The sequence below is a fragment of the Nematolebias whitei genome, chromosome 2 (genome assembly GCF_014905685.2).
Source record: "Nematolebias whitei isolate Nwh7 chromosome 2, NemWhi1, whole genome shotgun sequence".
Taxonomy (NCBI): Eukaryota; Metazoa; Chordata; class Actinopteri; order Cyprinodontiformes; family Rivulidae; genus Nematolebias; species Nematolebias whitei.
The window spans coordinates 26409277-26429570 of NC_056499.1; the positions used below are offsets into that span (position 1 = coordinate 26409277).

The window sequence follows — 20294 nt, forward strand, 5'->3', positions numbered from 1 at the left end:
AAAACACAAACCTTTAGCTTAATATTTATCATATTAGCTGAGTTATAGCCATGTTTGTGTTTGCTACAGTCACTTTGCTGTGGCAGCCATCTTGAACCATCTTGGGGTTGACTCCAAATGTTAATCAGTTGTAGAGCTGCATCCAGTAATTATTTACTGAGAGTTTTGTTCTATGAGAACTCTTGTTTCATGAGATATTTTGCTAACAGACAGACTCAGACAAAACATCCAGGTAATAAACGTCAGCTTCATTGCTAACAGGATACTTTATTGCTGGACGTGTTTGGGTCTTCTTCATGTGAATATCACATGTGACCTCATGTTTATAGAAGAACATCATATAGGAAGTTTAACATGCTTTTGAAACGTTTTGTTTAGTGATGCTTAGTTTCGGTGTCAGTGAGCTCCAGATGCTGTTTGTTTTTCTCTTCTGTAAGTGGATGCAGCGGAGTCGGGGGATTTGTGGTGGGGGAAGAATGCAGGACAAATGAATTGACCTTTGACCCTTTGTTCCAATAAATGCTCTTTTCTGGGAGTTTTGATCTGCTCCCAGTCAAATAAACTGGCTCTCTGTCGCCATCTAGTGACAAGCAGTTTGATTAATTAGTTCTAATCTATTTATGGGCTGGCTCATCTGTAGGGAGAACACTGAACAACACAGTCTGAGTGGAAATGGAGAACTGAGAAACCATATTTATTTCAGAAACAAACTGTCTTGTAACGACAGAGACGGAGCATCACTCCAGTCTGACACAACAAACACAAGAAAAGAAGATTTCTCCCCTCACAGTTGGGATCAAACTGGAGAACCCACAGTTCGGATACATTCATGATGAGAGGACATGCATGCTTCAGCTCGGCTGTGGGGGAGTGACCAGCTGCCTCAGCCAGACTCCAGTCCAGGCACACCTGAGCCGAGGAGACGGATAATGACAGGCAGCAAAAGAAGGAATAATTAGGCTTCTTAAACTCAGGCAAGATTCTTCTTGAGGAAGTTGATGAGTCCGTTGGTGGACGAGTCGTGGGAGTGGACCTCTGCGGCATCCTTCAGTTCTGGCTCGATCTTCTTGGCAAGCTGCTTACCCAGCTCAACTCTGATGGTGCCGAGGGGAAGAAAAGGGAGCATAAGTAAAAGAAGAGCAACTCATGGATTTATTTTAGCTATATAAATATATAACTTAAATCCAAACTATAAAACACGTTATGGGCAAACACTGAATATAGAAATCGATTTACCCCCACTGATCAAAGCTGTTGATCTCCCACATCACACCCTGGACAAAGATTTTGTGCTCGTACATTGCTGCAAAACAGAATAATTAATGTAACAGCAACAACATAAAGAAGCTGAAGCTGATTACCGTTACACTTTGAAGCTAGTATGTGTATTCATGTAATATATTGTGTTTGCTCAGGTTGGCAGTTCAAACTGACTGTTACTATGCAACAGTGTTCAGTGTCCTCACTAAACCTCTGGATGATGTTTCGGCTGTTTGCTACATATCTGATGCTGCTATTAAATGTCTGCCACAATAGTTTCTATCCAAACATCTAAAACAGAAGCAAGACTTGGGTTTGTAATTGTGTGCACACTCATTTGGCATTCCTGTATTGTATTTAAAAAAAAAAAAAACATTTTTGCAAACATATTGTTATCTAACCACTGCATTCTTTGTGTTATTTTAGCTTTTCATTTGTCAAACTGCCCAGCTCATTCAGGAGATGAGTGTTATTTTTTTTACTTTTATGCTTCTTTAAAAAAATTAACTGTATTTACAAACTTTTTCCTCATCAAAATGTAATGAGAGCTCTTCAAAAATCCTTACAGAGCGTTGTTCTCTTTGGCACCTGCTTCAAGATGCTTGCTCTAATTTTGACTTCTTAGGCCACTTTTGGCTTTTAGCTACTATTTTGCTACATTTTTCTAGCCTTTTGTGATATTTAGATTGAAGATAGCCTTATCCTACATTAAGCTTTATGTAGTGTTTAGCTATTTTTCAATAATCTGTCGCTACTTTTGGCTTTTAGCTGTTTTTATAGTCTAATAGAGTCCTGCTTCATTTAGCTTTATCAACCTTATTTAAGTTTTAGCTAGTTTTACTTGAACTAACTGACACTTTTTTAATAGATAATTGCCACCAAGCTGAAAGCCTTTAGGTGGTTGCTCCTTTCACAACCCTGACCACTTCATGCGTTACTTCTACAAACTTTTCTGTCATTTTCTTCCTCTGTTCCTTTTTAATTGAGTTTAATTGGTACTGCCATAAAACTTCTAAATTTCTTTATGTTTTTGAAACACCCCTTAGCTTTACTCTAGGCTGTAAAATATGTGTCTTTCAAGACTTTCAGGAAATGGACTTCAAATTTGATTACACTTTAAAACTGTGTTTAATGGTCTTCTTTTTGCAGCTCAGAGAGGTGGGAAATGCTGCTTTGTTGCCAGAGATTTAAAGTGATAATAACAACAATAGATCTGTTGACAATTTAAAGATATAAAATGTTAAAAAGCAAAAACAAACAAAAAATGCACCAATAACATGAATGATTAATAAAAAGAAAGATTCAAAGATCAGCAATGTCATTTGATAAATGATCACCGATGCATTCACTGAGTCTCACCTATGAGCGCTCCCAGAGTGTAAGGTGTTAATTTCTTGAAGATGATTGAGTTTGTTGGTCGATTTCCTTGGAATACCTGCATCAATGAAGAACAAACACATGAAAAGTCAATTTTACTGCATGGTGCATTTATGGTCACTGGAGGGCACCACCTCCTCCGATCTCCAACCTCTTTAATCAAAGGTGCAGCGTCTTCTCAGAACAAGTGATGATACATTAGCCTCCAAAAAATCAGGTTGAGACTTTTTTTTTTTACTCTGAGAGCTGCAGCAGGTTCATTCTTGATAATAAAAGATTCATATATACTTTTTAAATGTTACCTTGTGAGGCAGGAGTTTATCTAGAGACTCCCCACTCAGTCCATTTGCCTCCATCTCCTTCTTGGCCTCCTCTGTGGTCTTACCCTTCATCAAGGCTTCTGTCTGAGCCAGAAAGTTGGCCAGCAGGATCTAAAGCCACATGAGACAGGTACAGCACGGCAAAGTGTCAGTTTCACATCTGGCTCAGATGCAATGATTTTTATTTTATTTTTATTGACAGGCAGGAGTAATCTTTGCTGGGCAAAGATAAGAATTTTTAATCGCGATTAATCTTAAATATCCTGTGATTAATCACAATAAATCTCATTAATATGTGCAAAATTAAATTATGACTTAAAGTTGTTTAGAACATTTTTAAGATACTGTTTTATATAAACAATGTTCAATACATTAAAAAGGCACTTTTTAACAGCAGTGTTCTCCATATACATACATATATATATACATACATATATATATATATATATATATATATATATATATATATATATATATACATACATACATATATATATATACATATATATATACATATATATACATATCTATATATATACATACTGTATATATATATATATATATATGTATATTAGTATTTTATGATTAAATACAAATTATATTTTTTTGCAGCATTTCCCATCTCTCTGAACTGTAAAAAGCAGACCATTAATGAAGTTTTAAAGTGTAATAAAATTTTGAAGTCCATTTCCAGAAAGGTTTGAAAGACAGATGAATGTTTACAGATAAGGTTAGAAAATTGCTTAAACTTTTTTTCATTGTCTTCACATTTCACATTGTTTTTCACATTGTCTTCTAGGAGACATTAAAAAATAAAATAAAATAAAAGAAGACAATCTATTCCTCCTTGACACCAGACAGAATTTAATTACCTAGGAGACACCCCCTTTTGAGCAAAGACAGGACTTCTTATCAGTCATGAGTCTTATCAGTCTCTATGTTAAAAAGATCCCGACTTCCCTTGGGTTTATCGGTTTGAAACAAGCCTAAAGGCCGGAAACCTCGTTGAGTTTGTCTCCCACAGAGAGCACAGGACATAACACCTACACCAGCTTCCAAAAGAACTCTTCTGATACCCTCAGGCATGTTAACTGGATAACAATCTCAGTTGTATGGTAATTAACTGTGGAAACCACAGGACATTTGTCCAGATGGATAACACAAATATTACATATGTTTTGCACTTATGTTAAGTTTGAAATCAAAGTTGTTTTCCACATTTGTTTTAATGGTAAAGTATCTCCCAGAATGAAAATTGATTTTTATTTGTCTTTTTTGTTTAAGATAACATTCCAGCAATCAGCAATGTGGTAAATGACAGTATATCCTATGAGAAAAGTATGTTGATAAAAGATTTTGCATGTTTTGAGATTACTCATAAGAAGGTTATTTCTTTATTTTGAACTTTGAGACAGGAGTAACATCTTTGAGGTAAAAAGTTTAGCTAAAGACCACCTCCTTTGGAAAAATAGCTGTTGTGACTGGATAAGGTTTGAAAAGTGAGACGCCCCTTCAAAAAATAAGGTGAGCTGACACTCAAGGAGATGGGGTCCCTTGTGTTTGGTCGTACGTTTTGTGACTTCATCTTTAAAAGCAGACAACCATCACAGAGAAAGCATTCCACTTTCTGGGATGACTTTTCATCTGAACAACCTTTCTCTTGGTATCCACTGGTAAGTGAGATGCTACGACCCGGTAGGCTGTGGAACTTCCGTTAATTCAATTTGATTTGATTTGATTAAATTCAATTCAGTTTATTTATGTCACAACAGAAGTCATTTCAGGGCACTGAACAGAAACATTCATATATCAAAATAATAAGTTAACAGAAGCATTCATACAAATAATAATTAAACATTATTTATCTGCTTGGAATTGAACTCCATCACAGAACTCTCATCTTGAGCAAGCCTGAAGGCGACAGTGGAAAGGAAAAACTCCCTCGTGAGGAAGAAACCTTTAGCAGAACCAGGCTCAGGACAAACGGCCATCTGCTTCAACCGGCTGCGTTTGGTAGGAACAGATACACAATGGCAGGTCAAGAATCACATGTTAAGACAGAAATAATATCAAATGAAATCTATTCTATTTTAACAATTCTTTTTAAGGAAATGAGGTCAATTTGTCCTCTAGTAGTGAAAGCTTATTCCGATTCTTGCGGTATACGTACTGGTGAGGGTCCTCCCTGATGTTGATGGCAGCACGACGGCTCAGTGGTTTGCACTGTTGCCTCACAGCAAGAAGGTTCTGGGTTCATCTCTGGACCTGGTGTCTTTCTGTGTGGAGTTTGCATGTTATTCTCATGCTTGCATGGGTTTTCTCCGGATACTCCGGTTTCCTCCCACAGACCAAAAACATTAATGTTAGGCTGCCTTCAGGCCCATGCCTCCCTTGCAAAAGAGATCTGTGATCTCACTGGGATTTGCCTAGTTAAATAAAGGTTAATAAATAAATAATGGTTGTTTTGATGTGGGTCATGACCAGTCTTTCGAAGCATTTAGCGACTATCAGGGTGAGGGCCACTGGCCGATAGTCATTCAGACCAGTCACTGCAGAGCTCTTTGGAACTGGGATGATGGTGGCAGTCTTCAGGCAGGTGGGAACTATTGCCAGGGTGAGGGAGAAGTTAAAGATGTTGGCCAGCATTTTGCAGAGCTGATCGGTACAGTCTTCCGGTTCCTTCCCTGGGATGTTGTCTGGGCCAGTTGCTTTGTGAGGATTATTCTTCCTGAAAGTACTCCATACTTCAGATGAGGTCACACTGAAAAACTACTCTTCCGGTAGTGAGGTGAGTCTTGTGCTGGGTGTTTTTTGTTTTTAATTCAACCTTTATTTATACAGGTTAATCCCATTGAGCCTTGGGGACTCATTTACAAGAGAGACCTATTGGGTCTTCAAAGTATGCATAGAACTTGTTGAGGACATCAGGCAGTGATCGGTCTCTGGGGCATTGTGAATCCCTTCCTTTACAGTCTGTTATACACTTAATGCCCCTCCACATGCTCCGTGGGTTTTGTGAGGAGAAATGTCCCTGGATCATCTGTGCACATGTGGCTTTGGCCCTTTTAATACCAGCAACCAGCTCTTTCCTTGTCCTCCTCAGCTTCTTTGGGTTGCCAGACCTGAAGGCAGTGTCCCTGGCTTCCAGCAAAGTGCGAACTTCTGCATTCAGCCAGGGTTTCTGGTTCGGATAGCACTTCAGGGTACATTCACACCTGATAGTCCAGTAGACTCGGTTTGGTTGGGGACCAATATTCATGACATTTTGTTTACATTTGAGCTTGCGCGTTTGCATTCACACTGCACTGTGCAGTCGAGCCAACCTGTTGAACCAACCTGTTCCCCCACTCGCCTGTGGGGGCACTGCACCAAGAACTACTGAAAGAAACAACACAAAAACCTCTGAAGACACTTCTTCTTCTTCAGGAAATAAAAACAAAAAGGGAGTGGCATCAAGTTTTAGCAGTTTTAGGAGTAATATTTTGTCATTTTTCGAAATGGACTCAGCATGAGCAGAAGATGAGGCAGAAGACCATGGAAAATATTGTTTTTCACACAAGACGGCTCCATGTGAAGTAAGAGAAATGCGTGTTTGTTTGCCCTGCGCTGTACTCCACTTCTTGCTTGTGGAGCGGGGCCGGTCTGTTTGCATTCACACTGCACTCGAACCGCGCTGGAGTTCTCTTGTACCGGACCGAGACCTAGGTTTTAGCCCGGGCCAGAGTTCGCCTTTTTGTTCCGTGACAGAGTTCGATGGCGCGTTCACACCTCCCCAAATGAACCGGACTTTCTAGGAAAACAAGCTAGAGTTCGATTAAAGCGGACTAAACAAGGCTGGTGTGAATGCACCCTCACAGTCCTGGTGGTGGTGACATCATCGACACACTTGCTAATGTATCCAAGGACCACAGATGTGTATTCCTCCAGATCTAGCTCCCCTTCATTCACAGCAGCTTCTCTGAAGACCTGCCAGTCTGTACACTCAAAACAGTCCTTCAGTATGGAGTCACTGTTCCTCACCCACCCCCTGATGTTTCTTTGTGTTGGTCTGGAACGTCTCAGCAGGGGGAGGTAAACAGGGGCCAGAAAGATGGAGGTGTAATCAGAGAGTCCAAAGTGGGGCAGGGGACAGCTTTGTATGCGTCGTGTATGTTGGTGTAAACAGTCCAGAGTGTTATTTCCTTGTGTTGGTATGCTCACATGCTGATAAAATCTTGGCAGAGTGTCCCTCAGATTTACGTTAAATCCCTCAGATTCAACCCTAACCCAGCCACCACGTGAAAAGCCTCTGGATGCTTGTTTTACAGTGAACTGATATTCTCATGTAGCTCCTGCATGGTGTCCCTAGCATTAGCATCCAGGCTATATAGACAGCTATTATAAACACCACGTAAACTCCCGAGGTAAATAAAGTGGTCGACACACACACAGTTGCCCTAAAGCCTCAGAGCATGAACTGTTTACCAGAGTACAGTTTGTGGACCAACTTTTTTTATGTAGACGCACACTCCCCCTCCACATGTCATCCCCGTTAGTTCGCTGCAGCGATCTGATCGAAAAACAAGTCTGTCATCCAGCTGGAAGGCTGAGTCCAGCATGCAACTATTAAGCCATGTTTCCATCAGAGTACAGCACATATTCTCATCTCCTCTGAGGCATCCACTCTCAATCGAAGCAGATCCATCTTGTTATTCAAAAAGCGGACATTGGACAGAAAGAGAGAGGGTATCAGGAGTCTGCCAGCCTTAGCGTTAGCTTTCAGTCTCACTAACAAACCAGCCCGGCATCCTCTCTTCTTCTCCCGGACACAGCACCTCCTCTTCCCATTTGAGCGCTGCTGTCTCCACGCTGATGTCCTTAAGAGCTGTAGTCTGCTGAGCGTAGTTTTAAGATTGTTGTTGATTACTGCTGTATTCAGTGTTAAATCCTCTCTCGTTCTCATCAGCTAGTTCGGCTATAATTCACACACTTGCAGCGTGCGGAGTCAGGCTTGGAATTGATTTCAAAACTCATAAAAACTGGGCTCTCACCGAGAGCCTGTGAAGCTGTGGCTCTGATGAGCGAGGCCATCTTGGTGGCCACTTGTAATTTCTTGTAATATCTAATATCTTGTTATTAGTCTCATTTAGTCTCGAGGACTCATTTACAAGAGAGACCAGTTTTAAACAAAGAACACAGATGAGGTACAGACAACACTAGACAATCATATAAAAGAATTTAAAATGAAAAGTAAATAGAAGAAATGCTTAAAACAAAAACAGTTACTGTACATTATAAAGCGATATAAAAACACTATAAACAGGAACATGTCGCGTTAGTTTTTGCCATGAACTTAACAGGTGTTTGAAATCCCTTAGAAAGGTCAAAGTCAACAACTTCAGATCTTATTGCAAGGAATTTCAGGTTACAGGAGCAGAGTAAGAGAAGGCCCTTTGGCAAAGTTTGGCCCACACTGAGGGGACACTGCAGATAATGATGTCTCGAGAGCACAAGCTGTAGCTACATTGATGAAATGACATGTAGGAGGAGATATTCATTCATTCAACCTTTATTTTGTACAGGTTAATCCCATTGAGCCTCTGGGACTCATTTACAAGAGAGACCCGGTTCTAACAAAGAACGCAGATGAGGTACAGACAACAATAGACGATCATATAAAAGCATTTAAAATGAAAAGTTAATAGAAGAAATGCTTAAAACAAAAACAGCTACTCGGGGTGGGCGATATGGCTCAAATATAATATTGTGATATTTCAGAGCATTCTGACGATAACGATAAATTTCACGATATAAAAAAAACAACAGAAATCATAGTTATTTATTTGACAAAATTAACTTAACATGCTTCTTTGCAGTATTACGTAAAATAAATAAAAAACAAGGGGTAATTTTACTGAAATTACTTTATTTAGTAAAGTATTCAGTCTACAAGTATAAAAATAAAAAATAAAAATGATCCTTCTGTTATTTAGATTGAAAATGTTTGCACGAAATATAGATTAATAAATCCACCACAAAAACTAAAGTGCAGGTGAAGTTTTCCAAAATAACTAAATAAAATGAAAGCTTAAGATCTGGTGAGCATAAATGTAGCTTAAACAAAATATATGTTGCCTTTAAATGAGCTATAACTTCCAGAACTTGTAATAAGGTGATCAGCTGACCCTGAAGCTTGTGGTGTTTCAGCTTCCTCTGTTCCTGCAGGAATGATTAATTTCTCTGATGCTCTGTCTTTCATCACCTGACTCTGTTCTTGGTCCACGGACTGTGAACTCGAGACAGTTTAGCTGCGCGTGTTTGTACCGGCAGTTTAGAGAGGGGGAGATGCAACCCGCGGAGTGGTGAGAAAAAAAAAGCGAGTGGCAGCTTAGAGCGGGGAAGGGAGAGACAGTTGAGTTGTCTGTACCTGCAGTTTAGAGCTGGATGGAGAGACAGTTGAGCCATGCGTTGCTTGTTTTTAGCTAGCTAGTATTACGCGCAGCTAATTAGCGTTACACCCATAGATATATCTATGGTTACGCCAGTACTAACAGGTGGAGGGGGGTGGGGGGTGCGCAATTCGTTGTGGTCGTTCGGCGCACTCGGTTCTGTCAAACGGGTGGTGCGCCCTGACGTATTATGTCATGAAATTAGCATATTTCGGGGGAGTGGTGGCGCAGAGGTTAGAGAGTTGGGCCTGTGATCCGAAGATCGGCGGTTCACGCCCCGGCCCCAACAACATCAAAATTGTGGGTGGGGTAGGTGAAACATCCACACTTGCCCCCACCCTCAATCGCCCCACTCTGGGCCCATGAGCAAGGCCCTTAACCCCCACCATGTGCCTCCTAAACAGGTCTCTCTTGAAAATGAGTTATCGTGGCTCAATGAGACTACCTGTATAAATAAAGGCTAAATGAAAAAAATATATACATATATCATGATATAATTTTTTTTGCCCGGGCAAGCTTTTTTTAACCAGTATTATCGTGAACAATATGATATGGTCCAGCCCTAACAGTTACTGTACATTATAAAGCGCTATAAAACACTAAAAACGGGAACATGTCTGCTTTAGCTTTTGCCATTAACTTAACAGTTGTTTGAAATCCTTTAGAGAGGTCACAGTCGACAACTTCAAATCTTATTGCAAGGTATTTCAGGTTACAGAAACAGAGTAAGAGAAGGCCCTTTGGCAAAGCTCACCAAGTACAACGTGTCCAGAATGCAGCAGCCCAATTTTTAACCAGTACAGGCAAAAGAGAGCACATTACACCAGTTTTGGCCTCACTGCACTGGTTACCGGTTCACTTTTGAATCCAGTTCAAAATACTCATGTATGTCTACAAATCACTGAACAGTTTCGCCCCCCTTATCTCTCTGATCTGCTACAACCGTATGTCCCACCACGTTCCCTGAGGTCAGCGGACCAGTTGCACCTCACAGTTCCAGGAACTCGTCTTAAGCGCAGAGGTGACAGGGTCTTCTCTGTAGCAGGACCAAGAACTTTGGAACTGTAGGGTTTCTGGGGTCTTGTCTTACATGTTGTGTTTTTCCTCATGTTTGCCTGTCACCCCTCAGCTTTTCTCCTCCTGTGTTCCAGCACTGTTGCACCTGTGTCTAATTCTAATCACCGCAGGTGTCACTCATTTCACCTTGTTAGCGTCTGTATATATTCAGCCTCTTGGTGTCTTGTCAGTGTCTCTGGAGTGTCCTTGTCCTAAGGCTTCATGACCTGTCTCTCCTGTGTGTCCTCCTAAAGTAAGTTTGCTGCCCCGACAGCATTTTGTTTTGTTTATTTAATTAATAAACTATTTTACTTATTTACTGGAGCTTCATTCGTCTTCCTGCACTTTGGGTCCCACAACCGGAAGCAGATCATGACAGGAACGAGTTACCTCTGCTTGTCAGACAGGCCCCTTCCCTCTCGGTTTTCAAGTCCCGTTTCAAAACCCACTACTATTCGGTAGTGGTGGCGAAAGTACTCAAACACTGTACTTAAGTAAAAGTACAAATAAACAGACAAAAATGTATTCTAGTAAAAGTAGAAGTACAATATTAACATTTTTACTTAAGTAAAAGTAAATAAGTACTTGCTTTAAAAATACTTAAAGTATTAAAAGTAAAAGTACTTCCTGAATGTATTACCCAATGCAATGGTCTACAATATCATTAAGTGTACCTACCGTATGTATATTTCTGTAATACAATAATAGTGTTGTTCCATTTTAATGAACAATGCTGCAGATAATACATGTTTTTATTGTGTTTACTCTGTGACACAGTTCACACTTGGACTTGTGATTCTGTGCGTCAGAATTTCAGGGATGACCTGCAGAGTTAAATGTCATTAATCAAAATAAGAAAGAGGAATGATTATACATTTGAAAGTTTTTATTTAACACAAAGCAAAACCAATGTGTCATTTTAACTGCAATAAACACATTGAAGTAAAAGTTGTCTGCCTGAACAAAAGGAGCATAGACACAACTAACAAAGGAACAGGCTCTGATCATTTCAACTCCAGTTAAAATACTGTCTATTCAACCTTGTAATGGGTCAATATTGAACAATATTTTAACTTCCTGACACCATTTTTAAAACTTGGACCTGAGTGTCGAGACATTTGGAGACATCTCTTGTCTGCTAACATCATGAACTGACACATTTTAATATTGCAGCAAGAATTTCTTGTTCAAGTTCAGAGGAAGTTGTTTTCAAATATTTTTTTAGTCCGGTCTGGCTCTTTTGGGAGAGAGAATCTGTCCTGTTGTACTGAGCAGTCTTTCAATAAGGCCCTGGGTGGCGTGTATCTTCTGACTGACTCTCTTGCTGTGGAATACATTTTGGGTGTGTTAGTGGTGCTGCAGGTGCACCCATCTCAGTGACATATATACTAGAATATATGTCATTGGCCCAGCTCTTCTTGAAGGTGGGTCTAACGTTACCTGCCCACTTTGCAGTGATTCACTGGACCAGCTCCCCTCTCACCATTGGTTAATTTCAAAGTAACAAACAAATCAAAAAGCTGCAACATGAATGTAACTTGTAATGCTACGCATTATAGAAATGTAGTGTAGTAGAAAGTACAGATACTTGATGTAAAATATAGTGGAGTAAAAGTATAAAATACCCACATTTAACTCTACTTAAGTAAAGTACAGATACATGAAAAATGTACTTAAGTACAGTAACAAAGTATTTGTACTAAGTTACATCCCACCACTGCTATTCGGTGGCTTTCAACACCAGATGATCTGTGTTTTGAATCTGTATGCTCCACACTGGTTTGTCATCATTATCTGCATCGTTTTTATGTCTATATTCTGATTTACTTCATTTTGTATTTTGATTTGTGTGTTACCTGTTGTTCTGTCTGTACAGCACTTTGGTTGGCCTTGTTGCTGTTTTAAGTGCTCCATAAATAAAATGGTATGGTAAAGTTCGGCCCACGCTGAGGGGACTGCAGGTAATGATGTCTTGAGAGTGCACGCTGTAGCTGCACTGATTAAATGACATGTAGTAGGAGATATGTGAAGGCAACAGACCAAGAAATTATTTAAAGATGAAAATCATACCTGCCGAGACCATCTTGAGTGCCAGCTTAGTTTAAACTTTTTATTCCACGAATCTCAGATAAGTTTACTAAATTATTCTGATTTAATGTTACTATCTTAACTTTAACTCCATTAATATTCATCTCATTTTCTAGTTTCACCTGAACCCTCTTTTAAATTCAGTAGACTAAACTCAGATAAATATTTCTTCTCAAAGTCCAAAAAGCTATATTATCAGTCCCATTTTCATGTGTTACCACTATTTTAATATACCTATATGCAAATAAACGTTACAAAAAAGGTGGCCAATGTAAACCAGGTTATGTTTTAAAATATAAATAAGGATTACATCTCGTAAAAGAACTCACGTTTGGGGGTTATTCTTTTGAGACTCATTTTTAAATGAAAGATTTCAATTATCCTCCAACGAGGTGGTGTCCCGTAATTTTAAGAAAGAATTATAAATTATCCTACATAAATCCTATAAATTATAAATATATAGTCCATAATCCTATAAATTATCCTATTTAAATATCCTCTACAATTGTTACACTCTGAATGTCTGTTTCATTGAAGTTTTCATGACGACGGCAGATGCCAGCATTACCTTGTGGTGCAGGTTGTCTCTGATGGGGTGCTGCGTTTGAGCTGGGATCAGGAAGTCAGCTGGCACCATTCGGGTTCCTGAAATCAACATGTCTGACTCAATTAGTGCCACAATTTCCACACGTATAATTTATAACCCCCTTGTTGTGTATAGCATCTACCATTGCTACCACACAGACAAGACGCACTGAGGAGCCTCCTGGAACAGTGTTTGTACCTTGGTGGATGAGCTGGTAGAAGGCATGCTGCCCATTAGTCCCAGGCTCTCCCCACACTATGGGCCCAGTGTGGTAGTTCACCCGTGCTCCATGGTTAGTGATGTACTTTCCATTTGATTCCATGTCGCCCTGATTAACAAACACTCACTATTAGGATGTATACTATTCAAAATTAGACAAGAAGTCAGGGAGTTTTAATTGCTTTTTTGTTTCCTGGCTTCATTTTGAACAATCATATTCATTTCTTATTTTTTCAACACTTCATCAGTTTGTTTTTATGCCTGCAATCAGGTGGTTTGGATTCATTATTTTCATCACCTACTCTCATTCTCCATGTTTCCTTTGTTCTCTCTCTTTGCTGCTGCCTCTGTCTGTGCCCCTCATCTTGCTTTTAAATGTAGGAAACGAACAAATCATCTTCTTTTAAGCATAAAATATATTTTCTGGGGAGCTAAAGTTTTTTTTTTTTTCAAAGTTCTGATCTTATAACACTTTTTTTCTGATAATATGAGCTAGCACAGTTTTGTGAGTTCTGCTGCTGCCTGAGGACAGACCTGTTGGAAGTAGGCGGTGAAGCGGTGCATGTACTGGTCGTAAGGCAGCATAGCATGAGTCTCAGCGTGGAAGAAATTGATGTACCAGATGCCCAGCAGAGCCAGCAGGACGGGAGCATTCTTATCCAGGGGAGCAGTACAGAAGTGTTTGTCCTGCAGCAGAGAAAAGCTAGTTGTTGTTTTTTTTTCATTAGGCATTTCCAATTTACAGAGACCTCATAGTTATTGTATATTTGAGAGCTGGATCAGTCTGTCTCATCCTGACGTACGTACCATCCAGTGAGCTCCTGACAGAAGCTTCTCAAAGTTGTCGAATCCTGATGAGGAGATACAAAGAAAACATTGTTTGCCCATCAGGTTAAGAAATAATTCCTACACACTTGCTGAAGCCAGTACTAGAATACATTTTCAGCTGTGAGAGCAGCATTCATCCAGCACTGCAGTCCAACTGAATTATTGATGCAGGTATTGAGTAGATTTCTTCAAACATCTGTGCACACAATCATGAGCCTGAGAGAACGACTGCTGACCACCCTGGTGAGCTCAGACTCTTTGGTTTGTTCCATCCTCACAAACACAATGGAGATATTTTAGCATCTTGACCAAAATGATTTAAATAAATGCACGTTGAGCTGTTGTCTCTGCACAAACATTTATTTTGTTTTTCCACAGTACATACCAATATGCAAGGCAATAGCCATTCCAATTGCAGACCACAAGGAGAAACGTCCACCAACCCACTGTTAGAAAATACAAAAATAAAAATATTAATCTATACACGTGTAGGTGTTTAGTATTGCTTAGTAACACTTATTATGGACACGAGTGTTGTCAATTTTAACATGTAATTCATTTAAAGCATTCTGTGTTTTTGGTGATTGATTAAAAATGATTGTACAACTTCAGTGATTTTCGAAAATAAGAATTGGGTGCAAAAATTTATCTTTTTGTGTGGATTTTCTCCAATCAACACAGGGCCAAAATGACCTGTACAGGCTCAAATATATGCATACATCCCCACTAATATTTGATGAAACATGTCTACTTGCACCGTTATATTCTACCATGTTGTTGTTTACTATATTTCTTTTGGACCTTGTAAATATTATATTTCCATTTCACTTTTTGGTACTTTATTTTGTACCCTTATTGCATGCTTTATTTTATTTTATTGTTATCAAGTCGGATCGGTTCTTCTCATCCTGAACATTTCATTGCATTTTTGACCTTGTGTTAACCTGCATATGACAAATAAATAACAGAACAAGTTGTGCCTTGCCTCTACAACACGAGTTTTTTCAGACATCTACAAGTTTCTGACATAAATCTGGCTGATTTAGTTATTCTAATTAGTTGGTTTCCTGGCATAGACCTGGCTTTAAAGCATAGTTCACACATTTTCAATAAGGCTGAGGTTGAAGCTTTGGGAAAGCCATTCTAGGAGCTTAAATTTAGCCTCTTTTATCCAATAAGAAACCAGTTTAACTGTCTGATATAGGAATGATTATTTTGATGCTTTTATGTCAATTTATACTTATTTTACACTCATTTACATGTAGTTTGAAAACACACTTATACTCACTTTTGATGCAGCTTATCTGCTTAAAGTCAGGCCTGTGCTGCAGATGTGTTTTGGAGTAATTAAAGTTCTCTGGGGGATGCTCTAACCAGAAGACCGGGCCCAATCTTAAGGTTACAGTGACCCAGATTTTGAAGGACATGTTTTTATGAAGCCATCACTCTGTTGCACAGACTGCTTTGATGATGGGAAAACAGATTTAATTAAATCTGCCCTCCTGGCAACCATCAAAGTTGTTTTTCACTGCTCTCACGCGATCCGGTCAGGGAAAAGGTATAAGAGGAAGTGACAGGCAAGGGAAACTTTGGAAGTCTTGTGTGGACCAGCGCGCGCGGTGCCATGCAGTTGATGATGTGATTCTTCTTTACCTGGGTCGAAAACGACTTCCCGGCCAGTGTCACGGTGAGAAGTTCTTTCATATCATTTTGTGTGTTAAGAGTGTACGAGTGTACATGTTTTTTGCTTGGCTGTTTTCTGTGGCAGGTTAATAAATGACACTTATTATTCCTAGCAGTAACAGTCTCTGGTGTTTTATTTTTTCCTTGTCTGAATATCTGTGCCGATCGTTCACGAGCCCTTTTGATAAAGAATTTCATAATACACTGTCTCAATTTTACCTGTCAAGTTTACAGTTTAGGTTGAAAAGTTTGGAGGTTGTCCTTTTTTAAATTATTCTGCCCATTTTGTGCAACACACCAGTACCACAGCATGGTGCTACCACCACCATACTTGACAGATGGTCCAGAGCTTGAAAATCTCACCATGCCTCCTCCAAATATACTTCTTATCATTGTGGCCAAACATCTTTATCTTTGTCTCGTCTGACCAGAAAACTTTTCTCCTGACGACATTTTGCCTTTCCACGTGATTTCAGATGAGCTTGAAAGTGAAGCTTTTGGTGCCCAGGCGTCTTTTCTGGTCGGCGCCCTTTTAGTCCATGGTGATGTAAAACATCTTCACTGTTGACACAGACACTTAAAAGATACCCTACAACCTTCAGCATCATTTAATGAAAGATTTAATGTATAGATTATATCTGAGCATGGATGAATAATTTTGACCATGTGTGGGCAGGAGAAAATCCACACTAAATTAAATCCTGTGCTTCTAATTCTTGATAATAAAAATAAAAAAAATAAAAAAACTCAATGAAGTTGTTTAATCATTCCATCCTGGAAAATTTCCACCCCTGATTGAAGTAAAACACTAAAAGCGCCAAATCAATGGCATGCACACCCAAGATGAAGGATGTAAACTTCTAACTCTATTTCCTACAAGTCGTACTTTTATTATATTTACAAAAATAGCATTTAACATTGGATAAAAAGCTCTCTTCATGAACTAACGTATCATTTATTAAAGTTGTGTTTGTCTACTTGATCCTTTTCTGTGTGGAACAAAAAACATTATGTAATCTGTACATGGTATGCCATTGTCTCTGTGACATTAAAGGCATATTAAAGGTGCAACCTTTTAAATACTAACAATCTAACTCAAAGCTGCTCTCTGACCTTTGATGTGACTCAGCCTTTACTGTAACCTCTACGAGAGGAAAGGTCACCACCAATAATAACTGAATCTAAAGAGAGGGGCTTCTGATTACCCAACAGCTGCTCCCCCGAGTGTCTGTCCCACCTTCTTCACAGGTCAAAAGTCTAGTGTATTTATAGCAGCTGCTCACATGCCCTTATCACAGTGTGGGGATGCAAAGGGGGGACCTGCAGCACAAAGAGCAGACTGAAAGTCTTAAAAAAGCACTCACATCCCAGAATTCAAACATGTTCTCCGTGTCGATGCCGAAGTCCTTCACTTTGGGCTGAGAGGGCAGACAGAGAAAAGCAGGAAAGTTTAGATGTTTGGATGCAAATTGAGATTCTACCATTTAAAAATATATTTCGTAGAACTTACAGCGTTTGTGGAAAGAGCAACAAAGTGCTTGGCGACAGCAGATTTCTGTTGAAACACATGCAACGATTAATAATTGTATTATCAGCCAGAACACTAATTGAAGCGTTCTTCACTCACATCTTTGGCATGTTCAAGGAACCAGGCTTTGGCTGACTCAGCGTTGGTGATAGTTTCTTGGGTGGTGAATGTCTGCAAACAGAACGTGGAAGCATTTAATGCAATGTTGGCCGACTCTCGATACCAAAACTTAAAAGAAACCATTGAGCGAAAAATATTCAAACAAATTTGAGTTGTTGAACAGCTGTTTATAATATTTATAGTTGATTTTCACTGCCAGAGCTGCAACAGTAGACATGAAAGTCACAATGCTGGCTCACAGGATTCAACTCAGTGAATGGAAATTTCAGCTAAAGTCTCAAAGACTTGCATCTAATTAATGTTTTAAAGGCAACACTTTGCAAAGCTACCCTGGTTAAGTGTTAATAATCGTATTGAGGTGGTCCTGCTACCTTAGATGCAACAATGAAGAGGGTTGTCTCAGCATTGAGCTGTTCCAGGGTTTTAGCGACGTGAGTCCCATCAATATTGGACACAAACCAGACACGGGGTCCACCCTTTGAATACGGCTTCAGGGCTTCGGTCACCATCAGAGGACCCTGCAGTTCAAATCAAATGAAATACAAAATCGGAGATATACAGGTGTGAGTCAGTAGAGTTCTTTTTATTATACTCACAAGGTCTGATCCTCCAATTCCGACATTAACGACATCGGTGATGGCCTTCCCCGTGTAGCCCTTCCACTCTCCACTGCGAACCCTCTGCAGCCAGCACGATCAATAAACTGTTACAGCTGCAAAAGCTTCATGGATTTTCAGTCTCTATGTTAGTTGCACTCACATGACAGAAGCCCTTCATCTTCTCCAGAACCTTGTTGACGTCTGGCATCACATCCTTGCCGTCAACCATGATGGGAGTGTTGGAGCGGTTCCTCAAAGCAACATGGAGTACAGCGCGCCCCTTTGGACACACAGGATGTTTTTCTGCACGTCATTCACTGTTTTTACTGTTTATTATATCAAAAAAATAAATGTGCACTACAAGTTTAGATTAAGTTGTGATTGACGTTTGGCAATCAATGAGCACCTCGGTGAAGTTGATCTTCTCTCCAGTGAACATCTTCTTTCTGGCAGCTTCGATCTCTCGGGACTTGGCCTGAAGACAAAGTAAATTAGTTCTACAGAATCAAATATTCAAACCTGTCATAAAATAAAATCATTTTCAGACTAATGACCACTCTGTCAAAGATGCATGTGTAGAATGGACGGACGCTGCTGGTTTAAAGAAATGACAGGTCAGGCTGATCGTTGGGAAAAAGTAGAGACCATTCAGATGGAATTACCAGGTCGATCAACATTTTCATGACTTCATCTGTGATGAGATTCTTGGAGTAATCCAGGAGAATGTCTCCATCCTCAGTGTTCAGCGTGAGGCTGTCCACACACAGGGAAACAATGAGCAAAACAGCAGACACTTTGTGTGAGGATGGTGTGGAATATCAGAAGAGCTTTCCGCTTCAGTGTCAGAGTTTGCCAAGTGAAGTTTTAACACAACTTATTGACATCCACGTCCACCTCGTCTTTGGTTTAAATTAAATGATGCAAATGTTTTAAAAGCAGACATACCTGAACTTGTTGAATCTGTCTTTATCTGCCTCAAACATGTGCCTCAAGTTGAGATTCAGAGCATGGGCTGTGTACCAGTCCTGCAGCTTCTGAAAGTTGGGGTCCTGAGTGAGACCCATGTTGCTCAGAGGTGGGCCTAGCTCTGCTCAACTGTCCGAGCTGAGAGGAACTGAAGAGGTCAAACTGAAGAGCTTTTGAAGATCACCCAGTCCGGGTTCACGCACGCCCCTCCTGCATGAGACACATGATATAAAAGCCTCACGCCTGTCACACATCCACACTGTCCTGCAGGGTTACTGAGCAGCAGTATTGTTTTTCTTTCTTCTCATATTTTATTTTAGTTTTTTTTTTTTTACAAAAACACATGTTGATGAGGTAAAGTTCCTTCATACTGGTTGAAGTTATAGTTTTTTTGTTCAGCATTTTTCTTTGTTTTAATCTAGAAAGTGATTTCTTTCATAAGCCTTAGGGTAAATATCAAGTTGATGTTGTGTTTACTGAGTGGATTGATCTCTATTTTTTATGTGGTCTGGCACAAAAGTACTCTGCACCACGGAAAAGCAAATAGTTGCTGCTCAATATTAGAAACTGGTGTGACAAATAACTACACACTCTGACTGCATTTTAAAGCTAAACACGCAGAATGTAATATCCTTTCTTGAACATTAGAGGGCGAGAAAACTTCATCCTGTGGATTGACAAATATCTTTTTATTCCCCAGCTACATTTTAAAGAAAACGTGAACAACACAATGATTTCATTAACTGAACTAAAGCCAATTCTCACAAATGCAACACAAACATTACTGCTGAAACAGGGAAGTAAAACAAAATAAAAATCAAACAATTAGGAGGAAAAATTAAATTCAGAGCTTAATCTACAAAGTTTTCTTGACTCCTGAAATAAAGTGATTACAAACATATACTTTTAATGTTTAAAAAATAAAGTGTAATTTATGCATAAGGAAAGTGCTATAGAGTCTAAATAAAAAAAGACATGATGCAGCATGTATAGTTTTAATCTCATCTTTATTTTATTTAAGTTTATTAAACAAATTGCAAAACGCAACAAATTTAGGGCTAACTGTAAAATCATATTGTGTTAAAACTGTGCAAGCAAAACTTTGACAATTTTTTGTAAAAACAAACAAACAACAAAAAAAAAGCACTGTAAAGTAATTATTTTATTTGGAAACGTTTAACCGGAAACGTTTCTAACGCTGTCTTGCAAATCTCAGTTTTATTTTGAAAGTTCTAC

The 20294-nt window shown here is 39.3% G+C and overlaps 1 protein-coding gene across 1 annotated transcript; it reads right to left on the reverse strand.

The window, feature by feature from the left end:
• Positions 1-840: 840 nt before the first annotated feature.
• Positions 841-19202, reverse strand: gpib (glucose-6-phosphate isomerase b). The gene is made up of 18 exons (XM_037697587.1): positions 19038-19202; positions 18755-18845; positions 18499-18567; positions 18253-18372; positions 18090-18173; positions 17865-18011; positions 17473-17544; positions 17356-17400; positions 17210-17263; positions 14548-14608; positions 14142-14185; positions 13869-14021; positions 13314-13443; positions 13098-13174; positions 2940-3068; positions 2620-2695; positions 1237-1303; positions 841-1094 (listed from the first exon to the last, which is right to left on the reverse strand). Exons 1-18 carry the CDS (start codon positions 19154-19156, stop codon positions 971-973), a joined length of 1662 nt encoding a protein of 553 aa, XP_037553515.1. The 5' UTR covers positions 19157-19202; the 3' UTR covers positions 841-970.
• Between the last annotated feature and the right edge of the window lie 1092 nt (positions 19203-20294).